Source organism: Schistocerca serialis, chromosome 1 (assembly GCF_023864345.2).
Source record: "Schistocerca serialis cubense isolate TAMUIC-IGC-003099 chromosome 1, iqSchSeri2.2, whole genome shotgun sequence".
Taxonomy (NCBI): domain Eukaryota; kingdom Metazoa; phylum Arthropoda; class Insecta; order Orthoptera; family Acrididae; genus Schistocerca; species Schistocerca serialis.
The window spans coordinates 312,140,309-312,160,003 of NC_064638.1; the positions used below are offsets into that span (position 1 = coordinate 312,140,309).

The window sequence follows — 19,695 nt, forward strand, 5'->3', positions numbered from 1 at the left end:
AAGATACTCATTGTTTGAGTTAAGATATGACACTAACAGACAACATACAACTTTTAAAAATTATATTACACTTTAAGCCAGCATGAGTGAAAAATGTGAAGTAGTATGCTCATATAAGTGAGGAAAGAAACTTGTGTCCAAGACCTTAAACTGTGCACTGTACACATACTGTAAAATTGTGTATCATTCAAAATTTTATGTTAAGTTCATGATATATTCTCAAATTTAGACAATTTAAATTCACCAAGTGACTGTATTCAAAATGTGAAAAATGGATGTAGCACATACGAAGATATCTAAAATATTTTCACATTTTTGGATAGACATTTCCGCAGAACAGAAACCAAAATGTCTTACTCAGATTCTTTAAAAATTTGGAAGTGAAAGGCAACATGTTACAGAGCAAGATAAAAGACTGAACGGTAAAATGAAAACTAAAGAAATATGCTGAGACTGTGTTCTAACTATATGAAAAGTAATTTAAGTATTTTGAGCAAATGTGAGGTAGAGGAAAAGGGCATGAAAATGAGATACAAGAAACAACAGAAAATTCTGGAACTGGTGTTCTGGCAAAGAACATACCAGCAATCTGTGAGCAGAAAACTTAATGTACATTTTGTATCACCTGATTTAATTACTTCTGTTCCCTTTTAATCATAAACAGCAGTCTCCAAGCATCACCAGTTCTTGTAGATATTACTTTCTACGCTCCCTAAAATTGACTTTTATACTACAACCAGTCAAAGTGTGTCCTTACTTAACTACTTTAATTCTACTAAAGATTTGTTTTCAGTTCACTACTTCTTATGAGTTATTAACATTCTGCACTCACACCCCAGGCAAGAGGTGACTCATGTTTTCAGACGGGCTTGAGGCAGTTCGCTACAACTTACTTTTCGGTGCCAACCTCTTCATCTCATTCTTTGTGACTTATGAGTCAAAATATTTTAAATACCATTTAAATTTTACTGCAGGGAAATAGTAACACAAACTGTACTTGCTTAACAACATGACCTAATGGATAATGTAATAGTAAACACAAAAGAAGTAAATGAACTTAACACAAAAGAAGTAAATGAACTTACGACACTGGGATATACGTAGCTCGTGCCAGTAGGCTGGATATATACAAGACAGCTGTCTGACGAATCACTGGTGCAACATTTGGAGAACAAACTTTTTGCCACAGGTAATTAAGAAAAGACTCGGCTAATGCCTGTTTGAAACTGCAGAGATAGAACATGAGAAACTGTATATGATGACACGCGTAAGTTGGAAGTATCATTTTGTCAAATACTGTCAACATTTCATGATAAAGTTTTTTTGTTCGGTCCCAATTCAAGAGTGTTGGGTCTTTTAGTTCATGACATTCAGTGTGCATGTACTGAAATAAACGCTCCATTATAATATCTAATGTATTTGCGATAGGATGTTTCATTCTGTGCGGTGATTGAGGTTTAATTGCCATGTGATCTTCATGGGCTTCACTATCATCCATAGCGAATACGTCTTGGTCATCCATGTCAATTTCGAGTTCATTCTCTTCTTCTAATTCTTCTATAGCTGCTTTTGGTGCATTTACATCCAAAATTGTCAACCTGAAAGAAAAGGAAAATTCACCCATTACCATAATTTCACCCTAACAGATAAAAACTACAAAAAGTATACCTTGGTAAATAAGTTATTATAAATTATTTACGTGTGGCCGTACTTGTTTAGTTATTGTAGAAATGACATTTCTTTATCGTGAGACTAGCTTTGGTCAGAGACCATTTTCCAGCACCTGTTACACATGTGTCATGGCTACAAGAAAACTTCTGGTGGAAAGTATGTTTGAAAATTTTAGTAAAATACAAGCAATACTTACAGATTTTTGTTAACAGTAAGCATTGCGTGTATGTATGTATGTATGTACAAAAATATTAACGAGGTAGAAAACAACTCTACTAGAAGATTCAACAACTTGCTTACTCCTCTGAATAGTAAAAACAGGCTCGCTGCGTTCCATGGAATAACTGGTTCTGCCGCACAGCCTGAGACCCTGTGCTGAATGTTCCTGGAGGGCTGGGTATGACTATTTTGTCTGCTGTTCTGGGTTTCGCCAGCCCAGATACGAAATGAACACAGTTACTAAAACGACTTAAGTTTTTCACTTTAAAATACCTTCAGAAATAAATCACTACAAAGAGAAACACATTAAGTATGTCAATATTGTTTCACGCCTAAGAATTATGTCTTTCCTAGAGTTTTTAGCAGCACATTTGAAGCCTATGATGAAAGCGAAGTCTCACTTTCAATTCATCTCAGTAACTTAGTGTTCTTACATAGGTATTCCTCCATAAACCTGCTGTTGTACATATATTCATAACTGTAGTAACTCAAGGAAAAGATGAGTCTATTAGTAATATTGCTCTAATACATTCCCAGTCACTGGGAACCAAACCACAGTAATAATTTTTTTGCTCCATGGGGGTGTTGATTCTGTTCACAAATTGTTGGAGGTGCAGTTGAGTGGGCAGGCAGGCCACTAATGAAATACTATTTATCTGATTTTAAGGAAAATTACACATCATACAAGTCGGTGTCTGCTTGATAAAGAACTAATTTTTGTCTTTGATACTTTGATACATCCAGCTAAACAACAAACTGAATGAAATTTTCAGATTTTTGCAGAAGTAACATGTACACTGCATATTTTCATATTATAAAAGTATAAATAAGATTTCCAATGAATACAGCATACTAGCTTCCGACGCACTGAAAGCTAGATGCACTTTTGTCAGCCAATCGTGGCTTCTGTCTAGTGATCTTGCCAGCCAATGACAACAGATATTCAGCACATGTGATGTACTTGGCCAACAGCAACATCAAACATCACTATAGTGGCGCAAACACACAAACAGGAAGGAGGGGGGGGAGAGAAGATTTTAAAAACTGACAAAATATTTTACGGAATAAAATCTCTTATTCTAAAACAAAAGAAGGGACAAATAATACAATGGTAACTGGAATTATTTCATTTGAGAACAAGGTACAAACGTCCCACTACATGTCACTTAACACATGCTGCCTTCTATTGTCAATTTACAGCATCACTTCGAAAGAAGCAGTAGCAAACATTAGATCTGTTTGTGGTGAAGTTTTGAGAAGACAAGACAATTTGCTGGCAAAAGAAGCAGAAATGGAGTAAACTGGCATTGCTCTGATTACAATATATCCCTCTGTATGCCAGAGCACTTTGGCTTTTTTTTTATAAAATCAATTACATGCAAAATTGCTCAAGAACTCACTTCACACTTTTTTCTAAGTATGATTACTTTTATAAGTATACTTTTTGGCATCATTATTATATAATTTATAATCAATGAAAGAACTAAACCTTGGAACTTTGTCGTTTTTAGTGTGTGTTTCCCATTAAGATATATCAAATGAAATATGCCAGTAAAATTTTAGATAATGGGATGACTGGCTGGTCTTATGAGTCCAGTATTTTTCAAAGTGTCTGGTGCTGATAGTGTTAAGTTCTGAATGAGAGTCAGAACACTTTGTGACTAAAGAAATTCATCACACATTCGCACATGATGCAATTCATCTTGCATTAAGGTAAATCTACTTTGAAAATAATGCTTTTCAAACGAACATTTGCAATATTTTCCTGTGACCTGATAGAAATGTAAACAGTAGTGATGTCTTGCTCATCGAAAGCAGTCTGTTGGTACGAAGTATTGCATATTCTTATGCTAATTGCTACAACATATTCTACTGTCAGCAGATATCTTGGGTGCACTGTGCCTTGTTGTTGTAAATCGGACATTTTCTTTGTAACCAAAGTTTTCTTTTGGTGTTATTCTCCCATTTCTGTCTTATTGTTGCAATACCACTCTGTGCAGTAGGCTAATATAAAATTCGTTGTTACAGTATAACTTCTTACCAGGCAAAATCATAGAAATTTAACTGGGAACTAAAACAATGAAAACTTCCTGCAATTGTAAACAATTTCCGGGTTTTCCCTGACTAAAAAATTCCTGTGTTTTCTCTACATTTTCCAATTGTCCTCATATACGCCCCGTATTTAAAGCTGAAAGCAGAGCAATATATATCACCATTCTGATGATATTAGTTGTTATATCTACACGAGAGTCACACGAACTGTTGGCAACACGTGAGTGGACATGCCAACCACAATGAAATACGTATCATCTGATTTTAAGAAAACTACTTAGAAAAAAAAACAACTGATTCTTTCTCATCTTCACTCAATAAAGAACTGAATTTACTTTTATTGTTTGTCTTAGTTACTGTGCTGCATCCGCCGGCCGAAGTGGCCGTGCGGTTAAAGGCGCTGCAGTCTGGAACCGCAAGACCGCTACGGTCGCAGGTTCGAATCCTGCCTCGGGCATGGATGTTTGTGATGTCCTTAGGTTAGTTAGGTTTAACTAGTTCTAAGTTCTAGGGGACTAATGACCTTAGCAGTTGAGTCCCATAGTGCTCAGAGCCATTTGAACCATTTGTGCTGCATCCAATGAAGTAAAGTGTTGCATGATACTTTAAGAGCTTCGCAGAGGTAAAAACACATTGAGTAAACTTTGCAGACTGTTCGTTTTACACCAGTGATTGCAATGTGTGAAATGTGCTAACATACTGAAATTTTATTTAAAGCTGAGAGCAGAGCAGTATGTATCAACATTCTCAAGCTACTGGTTTTTATATCCACAGGTGGGTGGTGTGTATTGGGCCTAGTGTTCTAGCCACACACAATGTGAACTGTGTGGTGGTAATATCCATCATATTTCATAAATGGTTCAATGTATTGAAACTCACTCTCCCCCCCCCCCCTCTCTCTCCCTCTCTTTTTTTTCAAATGATAGCATGCACAGAGGTGCATATACTGCTATAATACTCTCAACTTGTTATCGATTCAGACACAGGCATAACTATAATTTTTGATGATGGAAAGATGAAATTATTTTAACAGCATTTAATATATCAAGGAAGAATATTGTGGTATTGCCCATATTAATATTTGCGATCTTCTATGTGGGATACTCCACTTTAATCGAATGTTGTTTGTCGTTATGTCACAAGGGGTAATCGCTAAGTGACAGAATGTTTAGTTATTTCAGTTTTGATAGAGATATTTCGTTTATTTAAAACCTGTAGAATGCATTATAGTATATTTAATGTTAGTAGCTTGCCACAGCAGACAAAATGATTTGCTTATCACTATCAGATAACAACAGTGAAACAGAGATAATTACAATGATACACATAGCCATGGAAAACTGCTGTAATCCTTAAATATTCTTATATTTCTACTATCCCTATATATTTCATAAACTAAGAACTATAAGAAAACAAGCGGAGAAGGAACATTAATAAATGAAGAGAAAAAACAGAAACCAAAATTGTAATCTTATGATATACTGCAAAAACATGGGGCAAAATTAGCTATCAGTATTTAGTAAAATAGGAGTAAAAATGGGTTTTTGGACTGGAAATACAATTCAGTCTACTAAAGGACATAAATCTGCCCCAGCACCCGGCTACTAATAATTGGGTAGATATGAACAGTACAGTGTAGCAGCTGCAATAAATATTACATTTGACAAACCAGTAGAAAAATATATATGTGATGTAACACCAACTACAGCAATCCATTGACAACTGCCAAGTATTTACGTGATAAAAAGCACGTAGTACATAAAATTAGAAATAGTATTATTATTCTATGTTAAGCACGCAAAAGTGGACATACGGGTCTGACACAAGGAACAGAAATTTGTTCACATTACGCTAAAGATAAAAATTTCGTTTTGAATGAACAAGTAACAGACAAACAAAAAATACAGTAAAAATTTACACAATACACTGTAACAAATGTAATATCAGTCATGAAGGCAATTCTTTGCAATTTTATATTGTGTATTCTCTGCACAGTTGTCTATAACTGACATTCCATACATCTGCCTCTGCAGGACTATCGTTACCTATAAATATTACATTTTTGACTTTATCTCTTTTGATAACAATATGTAACTCTTGTTGTTAACAAAAATCTGCAAGTTTTGCTTGCATTCTGCTACAATTTTTCAAACAACCTTTTCACCACAAATTTTCGTGTATAAATGACATATGTACAGGTGCTGGAAAATGGTCCGTGACAAAAACTAGACACACAAAGACTACACTGAACAGGAGATTATGATGATGTGTCATTTCTACAATTTATGGAAGCTGTGGAACACAGAACTACTTTGTTTAGTTCTTTCAGCTTCAGGTAAAAAAAGAAGTTTGGTGAAAAATGACATTTTTTGTGTTCACATCAACAATAGATCTGATGTCAGAGTTTTCTGAAATGTTCATTTTTGAGCTGTAAAGTATCATCAACTTGAGACAGAACACTAGCTCATTTGCAGCTTTGGGCAAAGAAATCAGCCATTCTAAAATTTACCTCAAGCACAATGAAAGAACAATCAAATGAGAATGGTTTAATGGGGCTTTAAATAAGGGTTCTCCTGAATGCGAGTCCAGTGCTTTATCCACTGCCACCATCTCACTTCGTCATTACACAAAGTAAATTGGAAGCAATGCTTTCAGCATGGGATTCCATTTAACATAATCTAATGGAAACTTCAATAATGACCTGATGTCACAAATGGATATTCATCACTGCACCAGGCTATACACCCAATGGAAAAGTTGTGTCATATGGCACCAAATCACACAAGAAGCTACAAAGGGAATACCATACTATTTATATATAAAAGTGCAAATTTTATTTTTATAAGGTCCAGAAATCTGTTAAGATTACTTAATACTGAATAATATGGGATTATTTGAAAAATTGGTGACATGCACCATTAAGACATGTAATGTAAGTATTTTGAACACTTATTTGTATCTTCAGAACACACCATAAGGCAAATTGCAGAGTATAGATACAGATATAGATACTGTCAAAAGTGAGTATGGCAGACAAATTCTAAAAATTTGAGATACTCTACAGTCACTTTATCTTCCTGGGAGGTACAAACTGCACAATTCAAATGCTTAAGCTATCACAGGAGTAATGATAAAATTATTGATTTTCTTGAAATGATAAAGTTTAATGGTAGTGGTCGGCTGTTTGCAGGGCCTCATGTGCCCACTGTGTTGCCTACTGTGCAGGTACAAACGTTGTTAGCTTGCCTGGTGACAGCAGCTCCAACTGATTAGGCGGAGGCCAGGTGAAGCAGGCTGTAGGGGGTACTTTGTGTGCGCACTACTGCTTATCACATGGGCATATGACATGTTGTTGTTGAGCTAAAAACTTCATTCCACAACAGGTATCTGTCAGTCACAATGCTATTTTAATCTACCTATCATTTAAGCCCTCTTGCTGGGGAAATTTGGTAAGGAATAAAATGCATTGCTGGACATCATCAGAACTATTACAATGGATGATTTTGAAGAATTCTCAAGTGACCCTGCATGATTGTATCTCTCACTTCTGATTTTTACATTACTGCAGCCATAAAAAATCTGTAGTTTAAATATATTCTTTCTTGAATTGAATAGTATGATAAATTTCATGGATAATTACTTGTTAAGCAAATTACAACATAATTAGAAACAACAACACCAACCCATCATCTTGCCACTGATTACTATACACAAATCTTAGTGATTATTTTATAAAGACTAATTTTTGAAAGCCTTTTCTGCAGATGCATCTAAATTTGAACAAAGATATCAGAGGCAACCTACCTGCTGGCAACGAGTAGAAGAAGATCTGTCCGTAGATCTGGTTGATAGTCAAAAACCTTGAGAATATTATAAATGTAGCACTCATGTTCATGAGCACTTCGCTTTAGATATGGAAAGTGATGCCTAATTGTTTTTACTAACAAAGCTGATGACCTGTAAAGAGAAAATTCTAATTTAAAATTGCAAATTACATGTTATGGAGCATAATTTCAAAGCAACTAAACCATACAGAAGATACTTTCAGCAGCCGAAACAAACAAGGTGTCTGACTGAAGCAGAACAATTTCTTAGCCTCAGGATCCCCCCCACCCAAATACCTTTCTACACTACCATGGGTGGCATGGGTGGGCATGAGAGGAAGCGGCATTAGGACAAACTTAAATTCCATGGCTCAGCTCGAGTCATCAATATCTTCCTTATATGTGTTATTTCATGGTCCACTGCTACAGACAGTTGTCTTTCCTTATACTACTGTTTACACTCAGTCCAAGATTTCCACCATTCTAATCTAAAATAGTCTATTTCAGATATAAGCAAGGCTATTTCCTTTTTACATTTCTCAGTGACTAACATAATCAGTTGTCAGAAAAACATTCTTCAAATTATTTTCAAGTGATCCTCATATAGTAAATCTCAACAATTTCTACTCCCAAATCATACGGAAGGTCTCTTTGGCAAATAGTAAGCTGCATACATAATAACAGGATATTTTATGTGCAACAAAACTACTCATACACTTGCAAGGAGAAATGGGGCTAGTGTGACAGCCTTCAAATAACAGAAAAATAAAATATACAAAAACTTCAGAAAAGGGGTGTAATTACTCAGTATTCCACCAATAGTTCTATACACAACCAGGGAACAATAAATCACTCTGGACTTACATTTACCAAGGAGAAACAAACAAAAACTCAAAACAGCATTTTCTATCATGAAATAAAACTATAATAAACCATCTGAAGAGATGCGAAAAATTACTAAAATAATTCTGTTAAAAAAAGGCAGGCAAATCATTCATAAATAATATATACTACAAAATAAAAAATTGTGGAGGACTCAGATGAGTGGCTAGAGGATAACTACAACACACTATCACATTACAGTACATGGTCACAATGAGCCAAGATCTTTAGTGATTGACAGTAATGTTTTCCATTCTGCCGACTTCAACATTTCACTGATCTTCGGGGGAGGATGATAATGATGCAGTTTTAAGTGGATGGATGGGAAGACATGAAGATGTCCCCAGGAGACTTGCATGTTTACAGGCTGGGAATCAGTTTTCTGGGAAGACTGGATTCTGTGCAAAGGGCAATGCAGCACTTTCATGGCTGAAGAGGCACCAGTGGGTGTCAGTATGTGCCGCAATGAAAAGTGAACTGTTTCATACTATAAGTTAGCAAACAAAACTGTATATCAAAGAACACTGTACAACAGGGACCAACCAAATGAAGCAGTTAAGTTATTAAGACAATGAACTCATATTCAGGAGGGTGGCTTTCTCTGTGCAGCCATCAGCATTTTGGTTTTCCTAAGCCATTTAAAGCAGATACTAAGATGGTTCCTTCACAAAGGCCACAACTGACAACCTTTCCCATACTCAGATGGATACAGAAATAAATAAAAAGATTGTACATGTACAATAAATAACTTTATGGAGTAATCCCAAAATAAAAGCGTAGCGAGAGTTTTGAGAAGAGCAAAAGTTCTTCAAAGAAAGAGGTATGGCTTACAAACAATTTATTAAATGGAGCTTTAAATGGCTCTTTTTGAGTGTCTCATTTTTTTCACAATGAACTGCATTCAATAGGGAACATTATTCACATACCTTCAGGCTGCTGCGCAGACCTTTATTCCATCACCTTTGGTTCACCAGATTCAAAACTAGCCCCAAAACAAGTAGGATATCATAACAACCTACAGTTGGCTTGCCAAAAGGGTGAAAACAGCCCAGATACCACCTGCAGGTTTTAATCAACGCTGAGCAACTTCAGAAGCTCTGAATCACCTTTGTACCAGTGTTGTCAGGCTAAGAGTCAAGAAGTTCTAGTGTGATACTTTCTTGAGATTGCTTATGTGGTGAAGAGCAGACTGGACAGAACATGACCAACTGTTCAGAGTGTCCTTTTGCATGCAGAACAATCAACTTCTTGGACAACGACAAGAGCACTAGATGTGAGGAAAGATAGGCACTATGTTATTTAACATTGTGACTCTTCACACTTTCCCGGCTGATATGTTGTTAAATAGTCTTCACAGGTTTGTCGCATGATGATGTACTAATTCCACAATATTTCCTCAGAGCAAGAGTCCGACATCTTCATCTAGCTGGTGGCTAGGTACGACTGACAGTAGCTGCACGCTGACGCCATGTACATAGAACACGCGTGCGAAGAATGCGCTGTCACGGAAATCACGCATGCACAATGATTTGTAGATAGATGGTGCCATACTAAGAAGCCATCTGCCGAAAATCAGAGCGGCCCTCCTGCACATGCACTGTACTTTATGTTTACTAACAGTCCAGCCAGATGCAACTCAAAAAACTATACTATACAAATATTGTGACGTGTCTGTTATCGAAAAAAAAGCTTAATTTTCTCGTCATGGTCTAATAGCAGCCAATGTGGGGCAGCATATATAGGCCAGACATGTTGCACAGTACAAGAACACTGTGATGAACATCAGCGTCAGGCATGCCTACATTAACCAGAAAAGTCAGCAATTGCAGAACACTGTCTGAATACAAGACACCACACGATTTATGAAAAGACAGAAGTTTTATCCCTGGTATCATCTTTCTGGGATTGCATGATTAAAGAAGCAATACATATCCGTACAGCCAATAATCTCATCAACAGGTATGCTGGATTTCAACTGAGCTCAGCCTGGAACCCTGCACTGGCTGCTATTAAATCATGCTGAGAAAATTAAGATTTCTTGGATAACACACCCATCATAACATTGGCCTAGTATAGTTTTTTAGTGAGTGATGTCTGGCCACACTGTTGTAAACACAGCATGCAGTGCACGCACAGGAGGGCCACTCTGTGGTTTTTGGCAAAGATTTTTTAGTATGGCACCCTCTATCTGCTAATCATTGTGCATGAGTGATTTCCATGCCTGCACATTCTTCGCATGCATGTTCTGTATACAGGATATCAGCATGCGGATACCGTCTGCTGTACCTAGCCATCAGCAATGTTGAACCACCTGAAGATGTTGGACAGTTGCTCTGAGCAAATATTGTGCAATTTGCACACCTCCATCTGGCGGCAAACCCGTGAAGACTATTTAACATTATTTAACATATAACCATTCTGCTTACTCAAGAGAACATTTTGATGTACTTTAGGTGAGCCAAAGGATTAACGGCCTTGTACATCACACATTCAGTCTTCTAAACGGTGATCCAAGGAACATTACAATGCCAAAAAAGTACACTTCATTAATTTTACAACCGATATGAAGACGTTAGAGGGATACCCGTGTAATGAGGAGGAAATAAAAAACTTTTGGAATACTATATATGACTGGATGATTATTAACAAGGAGTGAATCGGGAAGTTTCATTTTCATTTAAGAAGAATGTTCCATTTATCATTATGTATTCAAGTATTTTTCTCATGAATGCTGAGCATAATTTATTGGTACTATAAATGTTTCTTACTTTTTATGCTCAAATGAAGCAGATACACAGATTAATAAATCCTCAGAGTATGAATATTGCCGTTTCTTCAAGACGATAATAAAAATGTTGTTCATTTAATTTTAAAATCCCATAAGTCACAGCATTTTAAACCTATATCCAGGTAAAATTTATTATGTAATTGAATTTCATATCATACTGCCACGATGTCTTTTCATAAGTATTCATTCTTAGAGGCAAAACACATCTGTATGTAAAAGAATTTGTAAATGTTCAGCATGTACCCATATTTACAGATTAATTTGGGATGTGAATGTAAAATGACTCACTCCGCATCATAAAATTTATCGTGTAAAATAATCTATGGAACTTTAAACTAACTTACAGGTTAGTCTTCAAACAGATAAGATTCTTGTGGTAACCCAAAATTACCACACCTACCACATCTGTGCCATGCTTGCCATTAACATAAGAAGCAGGGAGCCAGCTCATCTTGATTGATTCTACTTGCTCACACCAACATGATGGTACAGGTCCAGCCACCAGACGACAACATGATCAGTGATGGCAACACTGCAGCGACTTAAGTGTGCACATCCCTCAGACAGTGCCACCTTGCGACTGGAAGAGCAATCTGCTTTTTATAACCCCGGAGTGTAAGGTTCTCTTCCTCATTCTGTTATGGTTCATTCGTATGCCCGTTTGACACCGCTCTCAGGACACCTGTTACTTGTTTTGATTTGGCCTACCTACATACAAGGACTACGTATGGAACTTGAAATTGATGTTCCCATTAAAGTGATTATGCATACTTATTTGTCTGTGTTACTAAACAAGTGAAGGAATACAATTCGTTATTCAGTTGTTGTTTTTGACAAAGTTGCAATGTCAGCAAGCACATCCTTGGAGGTAGCAGCTGGAAACCCACAGGCGTTTGGAAATGCAGCAGGAGGGACACATGACCATGTCAAGTGCGCTGACAGGCTTGATAATGTGGCCGCACAATTTGCTGGCTTATCCATCACCCTTCACTCCCTATGACAAAGCTGCCGAAGACTGAATTATATGAAACACCTATGGCGGCAACACTTTGTGGCCTTTAAGGTAACAGACACCAACTTTCATAAAGCTGTGTTTCTGTCATGGAAGTCTCCTCAAATGTACCACTTGTTAGGCAAGCTGAGGTAATTCATAATGTTCGAACACAATATATGTTCCAAAATCCTGCTGCATATTGAAGTTAATGCCCTGTGCCCAATCAAGAATTGGATGGCCTGTGCAAAGAATTTTATATCCTTTTTTTTCAGCTGGGCTAGGCCCCTGGCACTTCATGGTCAAGCAAAAGAACTATACAGGCTGACAGCACTGGGTGTCATGGAACCCATATCATTCAGTTCCTGGGCCACACCATTAGTGATTGTTATGAAAACATGAGGCAAACTCTTGCCTTTGCAGCAATTTCATGGTGACTACCAATCTGCAGTCTATGGTCAAGTGTACCCCACTCCCCACCCATAAGACCTCATGACAAAACTAGCAGGGACAATATTCTTGAAAACTTGACTTGTTGGAACCATATTTACAGCTGCCAGTTGAAGAGTCGCGTCAGATGCTTCTTATCAATGTGCCATATGCGTCTACCGGTACAACTGGTTGGTTTTCGGAGCCACTAGAACTCTGGCTCTATTTCAACATTAGTTGGAGCAACTCGCACAAAGAATCCCTTGCTGTATCAAGTGAGCTTGACTACATTGTCACGGGTCCCTCCATCGAGAACCTCTTCGCAAACTTCAGATTCTGTTTCACACCTTGGGGGACGCGGGTCTCAAGTGAGATTTGAATAAGTCTTTCTTCCAGCCTTGCTATTTCCTGTCAGGAGGTACAGCTGACAAACTGTCATAACGCTTCTATTGAGGCCCTCCCACATCCTACCAATGTGAAGGAGCTCCAGGAATTTTTTGGCAAAGTCATGTATGACCACTAGTTTTGGCCGCAGCCAGCTACAATAGTGTATCCTATTAATCAACTGTTCAAGAATAGCACATTGTTTGGACACTGCCTGCACCCAAGCAATACGGAAACTGAAAGATGTTCTGCATTTTATCCAGTGCTTGGCCGCATATCAGCTGGGTCATCATCTTGTTGTAGCTACCAACGCATCACAGTATGGTGTGGTGGCTGTGCTGTTACAGTGTATCACAGATGGTTTGGCGTTCAAAGCAGTCAACTGGTTTTGCCTGTACAACATTCAACTTGGCAGACAAAAATTACTCACAAATTGTGAAGGAAGCCATGACGTTTATGTAATCAATAAGTTTCATGTGTTTCTCTATGGTGTCAAGTTTGACATCATTACAGACCATAGTTTCTGTTTTTAGCCCTGCAGCACATGTGCTGAACGATACAGCACACACATTTCAACAGTGGGCCATGGCCCTAGTTGTTACTACTATGAGATCCAATTTCACCAATGGCTCAGAACTAATGCCAATACCATCTCGCATCTTCCTTTCATTTTTATTTTGTGCTGTGCTATTGACTTGTTAATGGTGTTATTTTGCTGTCCACAGAACATGTGTCATGCATGGTCATTCCAGCGTAACTCAGGAGGGGCATCATCATCCTCCTCCTGCAACATGGTCATTATGGCATATCACGAACAAAGACGTTGGCCTGCCAAACACGTCTACTGACCAGGGTTTGATTGTGAGATTGAACATTTGACTGCTGCTTTTTTTAAGTATGCAGCTCACCAGGCTGCCCTGTAGCAGTGTTACTCTCTACGGTCAGAATCTTCATAGGAACGAGAATGAGTCCACCTTGATTTTGCGGGCCCCTTCCTGGACGCTTACTGGTTGGTGATTATAGTTGTCTGCTCTTTGTTTCCATACACTGTAAACTGCAATTTGACTATGGTGGAATTGATGGTGCAGGCCCTCACCTGCATCTTCTCCACTGAAGGCCTCTCCCTGCAACCTGGTGATTGACAATTGCTCACAGTTCATGTCTCACATTTTTCAAGATTTTTGTGCACAATTTGGTATACACCACATCAAGACACTGCAGTTCTACCTTCAGTCAAATGAGGAGACAAAATGCATCCAGACTTTTGAAAGGGAGATGAAGAAGTTCATTGTGGACGTCCCAGCCAGACACACACACACACACACACACACACACACACACACACACACACACAAAATTTTCTTCGTTATAGGTCCACACCATAGGGTGAGAAGAGTTTGGCTGAAATGGTACATCGGTACCAACTGCGCACAGTCCTCAACATCCTGCTGCCTGCCCCATGCCCTCCTTGAGAGCATACATGACAGGGACTGTTGTTTGGACTCTCACTTTTGGGCACTGTGAACAATGGATCCTGGTGGTTGTGCAAGTCAGCGGGGTCAGTGAGTATTCATGAGACACAGAGGACAGGCTGGTGGCCTGCCATCATAACTAACTTTACTCAAAAATGGGAGACCGGCCTACAGTGCCGACCCCCCCCCCCCCTCCCAAAAAAAACCCAGGCCCTCTCAGTATCCAGATCCTTCCATTCTTTGCCGGCCTTGGAAACAACTCCTCTGTTTTTGCCTCAACCTCCAACAACAAGTGCAATCTCACCTACTTCGCCCTCCTCTGGCATCATCTCACAGTCACCTCACCAACAGGAGAGGACTATGGTAACCAAATTTTACCACATCTATGGCACCAGTGCCATTCCGTCCATGGACATAAGAGGACGGTGCCAGTTTATCTTTTTATGACTCAACTCGCCTGCACTGGCACCTGTCGGTATGACCAAACAGCAACAGCAGTACCACAATGAGCTCAGCTTGTGCAGCCCACAGGCAGTGCCACATTGCTAATCAGACAAGCATCATTCCACACTGGAGGGCTCTCCCTCCTCATTCTGTTATGGTTCATTCATATGCCCACTTGACACTTGACTCCACTCTCAGGACGACTGTTACTTGTTCTTAATCGGCCCACCTATGTACGCAGACTTTGTATGGGACTTATGACCAGTGTTCCATTAAAGTGACTTGATTATTCTAAGCGTACCTATTACCTCACAGCAATGGAATATTAGGTAATAGAGGTGCCTTACATGTCTTGTTTTTAAGGATAACTGAACTGCAAAGAATAGCACAAAAGTTGGAGGAAAAAAACTATATCACAGAGAAGTGTTGTTTTCTTTAGGCAGAGCTATTTGTATGGTTACAGACAATGGTGGACACTGCTGCAACTGTGAAACATGAGGACGCGTGATACACGTATCATGTGTAGCATGACCATTAAATTTTATTTAATCATATAGTGTGAATAGCGAAATTACAGTAACCACACTATTGTGTCGCTGTGCTGACAGACACTCATTTCTATTGAAGAAAGTAGAATTTGCTCAATCACACTTGTTTTGAAACAGCAGGAAAATAGAAGTATATTTTAAATTTTATTTTACATGATGTAAGAAATTAAGAAAAAAAACTGTAATGTACAAGATGTTGCAGAAAACAGAAGACAATGAAACATATTACAATAAAGTGGAATGGTGAATAGGCCATGTCTTCAAGTTTACTAAAGTTACAAGATGAATTTCTCCAAGCATGACAATTTGGCAGATGCTCCGAGGTTTGTCGCACGCTTCTGTATGAAAGTACACAATGTATCATATTTCAAGACTTTATCTATTTAAGTAACACATTTACAGTCAGAGGAAAAGAAACTTCTATGGCAGTTGCTTTTAGAAGAAAATTGTTAGACGCCCTTACTAATATACTGTCTGGAGAACAGGGATTAACTGATGCCTTCAATACAACTTCACACAAATTGACAAACTGCCCTCTACCGACTTAACCTAGACACCGGCTACAATAAATACCTGTGTCTTCACAGCTTACATTCCAGAAAAATAACACACACACACACACACACACACACACACACACACACACACACACACAAAAAAAAAAACTATCGTCAGTCTCCCATTCAAATTCTATTTGCCACATAATCGTTTTGTGATGCATGAGTAGTTTAAACTGATCCAAAAATATCAGTCTTAAACAATAATTCCTATAATTCATAGACTTAACAAACAAACAAAAAGTTGTTTAGAACACTGACTAGCAAACCTGCTAAATCATATATAGAATCTATTAAGGAGTTTGTGAAAAATAATTTGTTTTTTGAAATACATAATGTTTCAAAATTAGCCACCTTCCTTTATTCTTAATTACTTGAAATAGTATTTCAGTCTCTTGGTCATGCAGGAGATGCATTAACTTTAGCCCAACCTGAAACACCCAAGAAAAAGCAGAAATAAAATGTTGAAAAATGGTGAAAACAGCAAACTGTTTGTTGCAGTGTATGGGTGTACTAGCTTTCAGAGCACAGAAAGAAAAAGCTCTTAAGGGACTGCTGACAGCTGCCACTTGTTCAGAGGAATTGCTTGCATCAGTACGTTGAAATCCAATGCATGCCTCAACCAACCAAAACCACTGTGGTAATTGCTACAACAAAATTGCACAATGGCACTAACTGCCACTACTACATAATATCAAGGAGCCCAATGTCATCTTTCCCAGTTGAAATAACTTAACCTAATGCTGAAAAAAATTCTGGAGAGAGACTTAATCCTCTAATCACAGGCAATCATCTGAGTTTTCCATACAGAATTGCAAGGTATTTTTATTCGATAATAATCAGCATCATGTAGGAAGGCACTTCCATCCAGAGAGAGAAAGGAAAGCCTTCAGGTGACAGTGTCTGCACAAGTGTGGCAGCAGAGACTGAACGAACAAATTCCACATGAGCAAACCATGTTGCTATGGACAATGAAGTTCATTTACCTACAGTGGTTCATATTATATGTTCAGATCTACGAGTAGACTAATAAATATTTTAAAACTTATTTCGATCAATTGTGTACATGAAAGACATGCCGACAATGTTGTGTCCACTGCCCTACAGCTTCTGCATCATGTGGGAAGGCAAAACAGCTGACTCGGCTTTGTGTGTGTGTGTTTAAGAAAGAGAGAGAGAGAGAGAGAGAGAGAGAGAGAGAGAGAGCAGTTAAATGTATATCATTGTGAGTAAAAAAGAATAACTAGTGGCAAGACTAATGCAAAAGATTGTTGTGTAAATGTTGTCATATTTTTCGCTGTCAATGAGCATTATAGTGTAAATAAACTCATTCAACATCACAACAAGAGACCGCATTGTGATCCATGGAACAAGCAAACAACTGGATACTTTCTTCGAATAACTCGAGGGAGCACTGCCCAATAACACTGAAAAACACACATCTTGACAGGTATCTGCCTCACCATTTTAAGATATTTTCCAGTTTGTGCCTTGAAAATGACAAGGGATTACAAACTGAATTATCTACATTTTCAGCAATTTATCTGGTTGCATTCTCATGAGTTATTAGAGCATAGTACGAGCTGAGAAACGCTTGTATTTCACAACTACCTAGCTGCTTTTCTTTGGGGAAGATATTGAAAATTATGTCAATCATAACAAGTGAATGTCTGTATATTTCTTAGGGTACAAATTCCCAAAAAATAAAGGCTAGGAAGCTCTCATATACTATTTATGTAACTGATATATTAAAAAAGAATGTTTTTAAACTAGGAGCCTTTAAAACCAAGCACTATTATGAAGTTACTTTGTTCCAACGTCTACGTCTTAATATAAATGTTACTGCTATCTGAGACTGTGTCAAAACTGTACGATTGCAAGTATACAACAATAGTTTTAAGGCTTACATCTCTCTTTGTCTCCCTACACAAATTCTCTTCCAATGTTTTTAATTGCCAACTTCAGAGCAAGGTAAGGCACAAACTGTTCAGTGAACCACTTTTTGAAATTGACAACTTTAATTTCCTAATTGTAGCTAAATACAAGTTCTCTCTCAGGAACAAAACCGGAAGAACGCCCAGCATGTCTAATAATTATCTGAGAACACTTTCTTATGGAAACTTTAATACCATCAGTACCATCGCTCATTTTCTAGCGGGGATTCCTGAAATGATTCTCATTCACTCTTGTTTCATCAAGGTAATGCACTGCTGAAGTACCTTCTCTTGTTTCCTGCATCTTTCTCAAGCTTTTGGGCTGTACTGCAGCTAAGTCACTCCTTTTCATTAAAAACTTTCTTCTGTCATTACTTTTAATGTACTGTTATTTGAAAAACTGCGCAGCACTCACTTTGAAGTCAATTTTCACATGTCTATGTGTAGCAAGTTTATGTGAAGTCGGGTATTCACCGCTCCATGTAGATTTCAAACACGAAGCACATCAAAATGTCGTCCTCAAAGCCATTCACGTGTCTTATGTTTCTCGTGAGATGAAACCAACTTTTCCTAACATTTCTACAGCTCATACACTTTTGTTTATTATTCTCTGCACAGTTATCTTGGCAACATATGCTTCCGTACTTCATTCTTGTGTCTTCCAAAAGTCACCAACAGATCTGATTTCAGATTCACATCTGAAAAACTTATAAACCACGTCACTTGCTTGTGAAGCACTTCGTGTTTATTGCCACCACCTTATGCATTTGTATGGCAATCATACTAACACATTTACATATACGCATTCACAGCTATACTGCTACAAGAAAATATCATCATCATCTGTAAGAATAATTCAGTCGCTCTGTGAATAAAACTGCACTGTTGCGAAATATGGCAGCATGCAGGAGAGAGATCCTTCCCATCTAGTTGTAGCTTGCAGCTAGCTGCTGGGAGATAGAATTAATATTATTGGTCGCTACTCTTTGTTTATCATAAGAATAAACCTCATGTAAGCATCACACTAAGTATTCTTACATGTTTGCTGGAACTTCATTGGATTTTGTTTCATATGGAATGGAAGCCATGCTGTCTCAAATACAGTCAAGTACGATAATGAGGATAATTTTATGCTGTGCATTACATGTACACTGAGTCAGCAATAATATGGGACAAGCAGAGAACAATATAGCTTTGAATGTCATTTAATTTTTAAACAGAATGAAATAATGGTAAAACTCAAGCAGTTCTTTTCTTAAGTGATCTGATGGAAAACATAACATGCTCTCAATCTTAGCTAACAAACTACGCGAGGCGTAAAAGTGCACCGCTGGGATTTCACCATGTAGTTAAATATTAAAGCCACTGAAGGTATTACAATCAGCCGGCGGATAATCTCTGAACTCCTTCCATATCGGACTCTGAGGAATACATTTCAGTACTGCTAGGTTGATAACGAGGTGATCAGCAACAGAATCCCAAGCCACCAGAAAGTCCATT

General features: G+C 37.9%; 1 protein-coding gene across 1 annotated transcript in view; it reads right to left on the bottom strand.

Moving 5' to 3' along the window:
* LOC126469596 (RNA polymerase I-specific transcription initiation factor RRN3) overlaps window positions 1–19,695 on the bottom strand; it is a 51,348-nt gene that overhangs the window by 15,424 nt on the left and 16,229 nt on the right. Inside the window, exons 6-7 of the mRNA XM_050096721.1 lie at window positions 7,747–7,899; window positions 1,086–1,598 (exon numbers count right to left, since the gene is read on the bottom strand). Of these exons, the coding sequence (XP_049952678.1) occupies window positions 1,086–1,598; window positions 7,747–7,899 (666 nt within the window). The remainder of the gene's footprint in view (window positions 1–1,085; window positions 1,599–7,746; window positions 7,900–19,695) is intronic.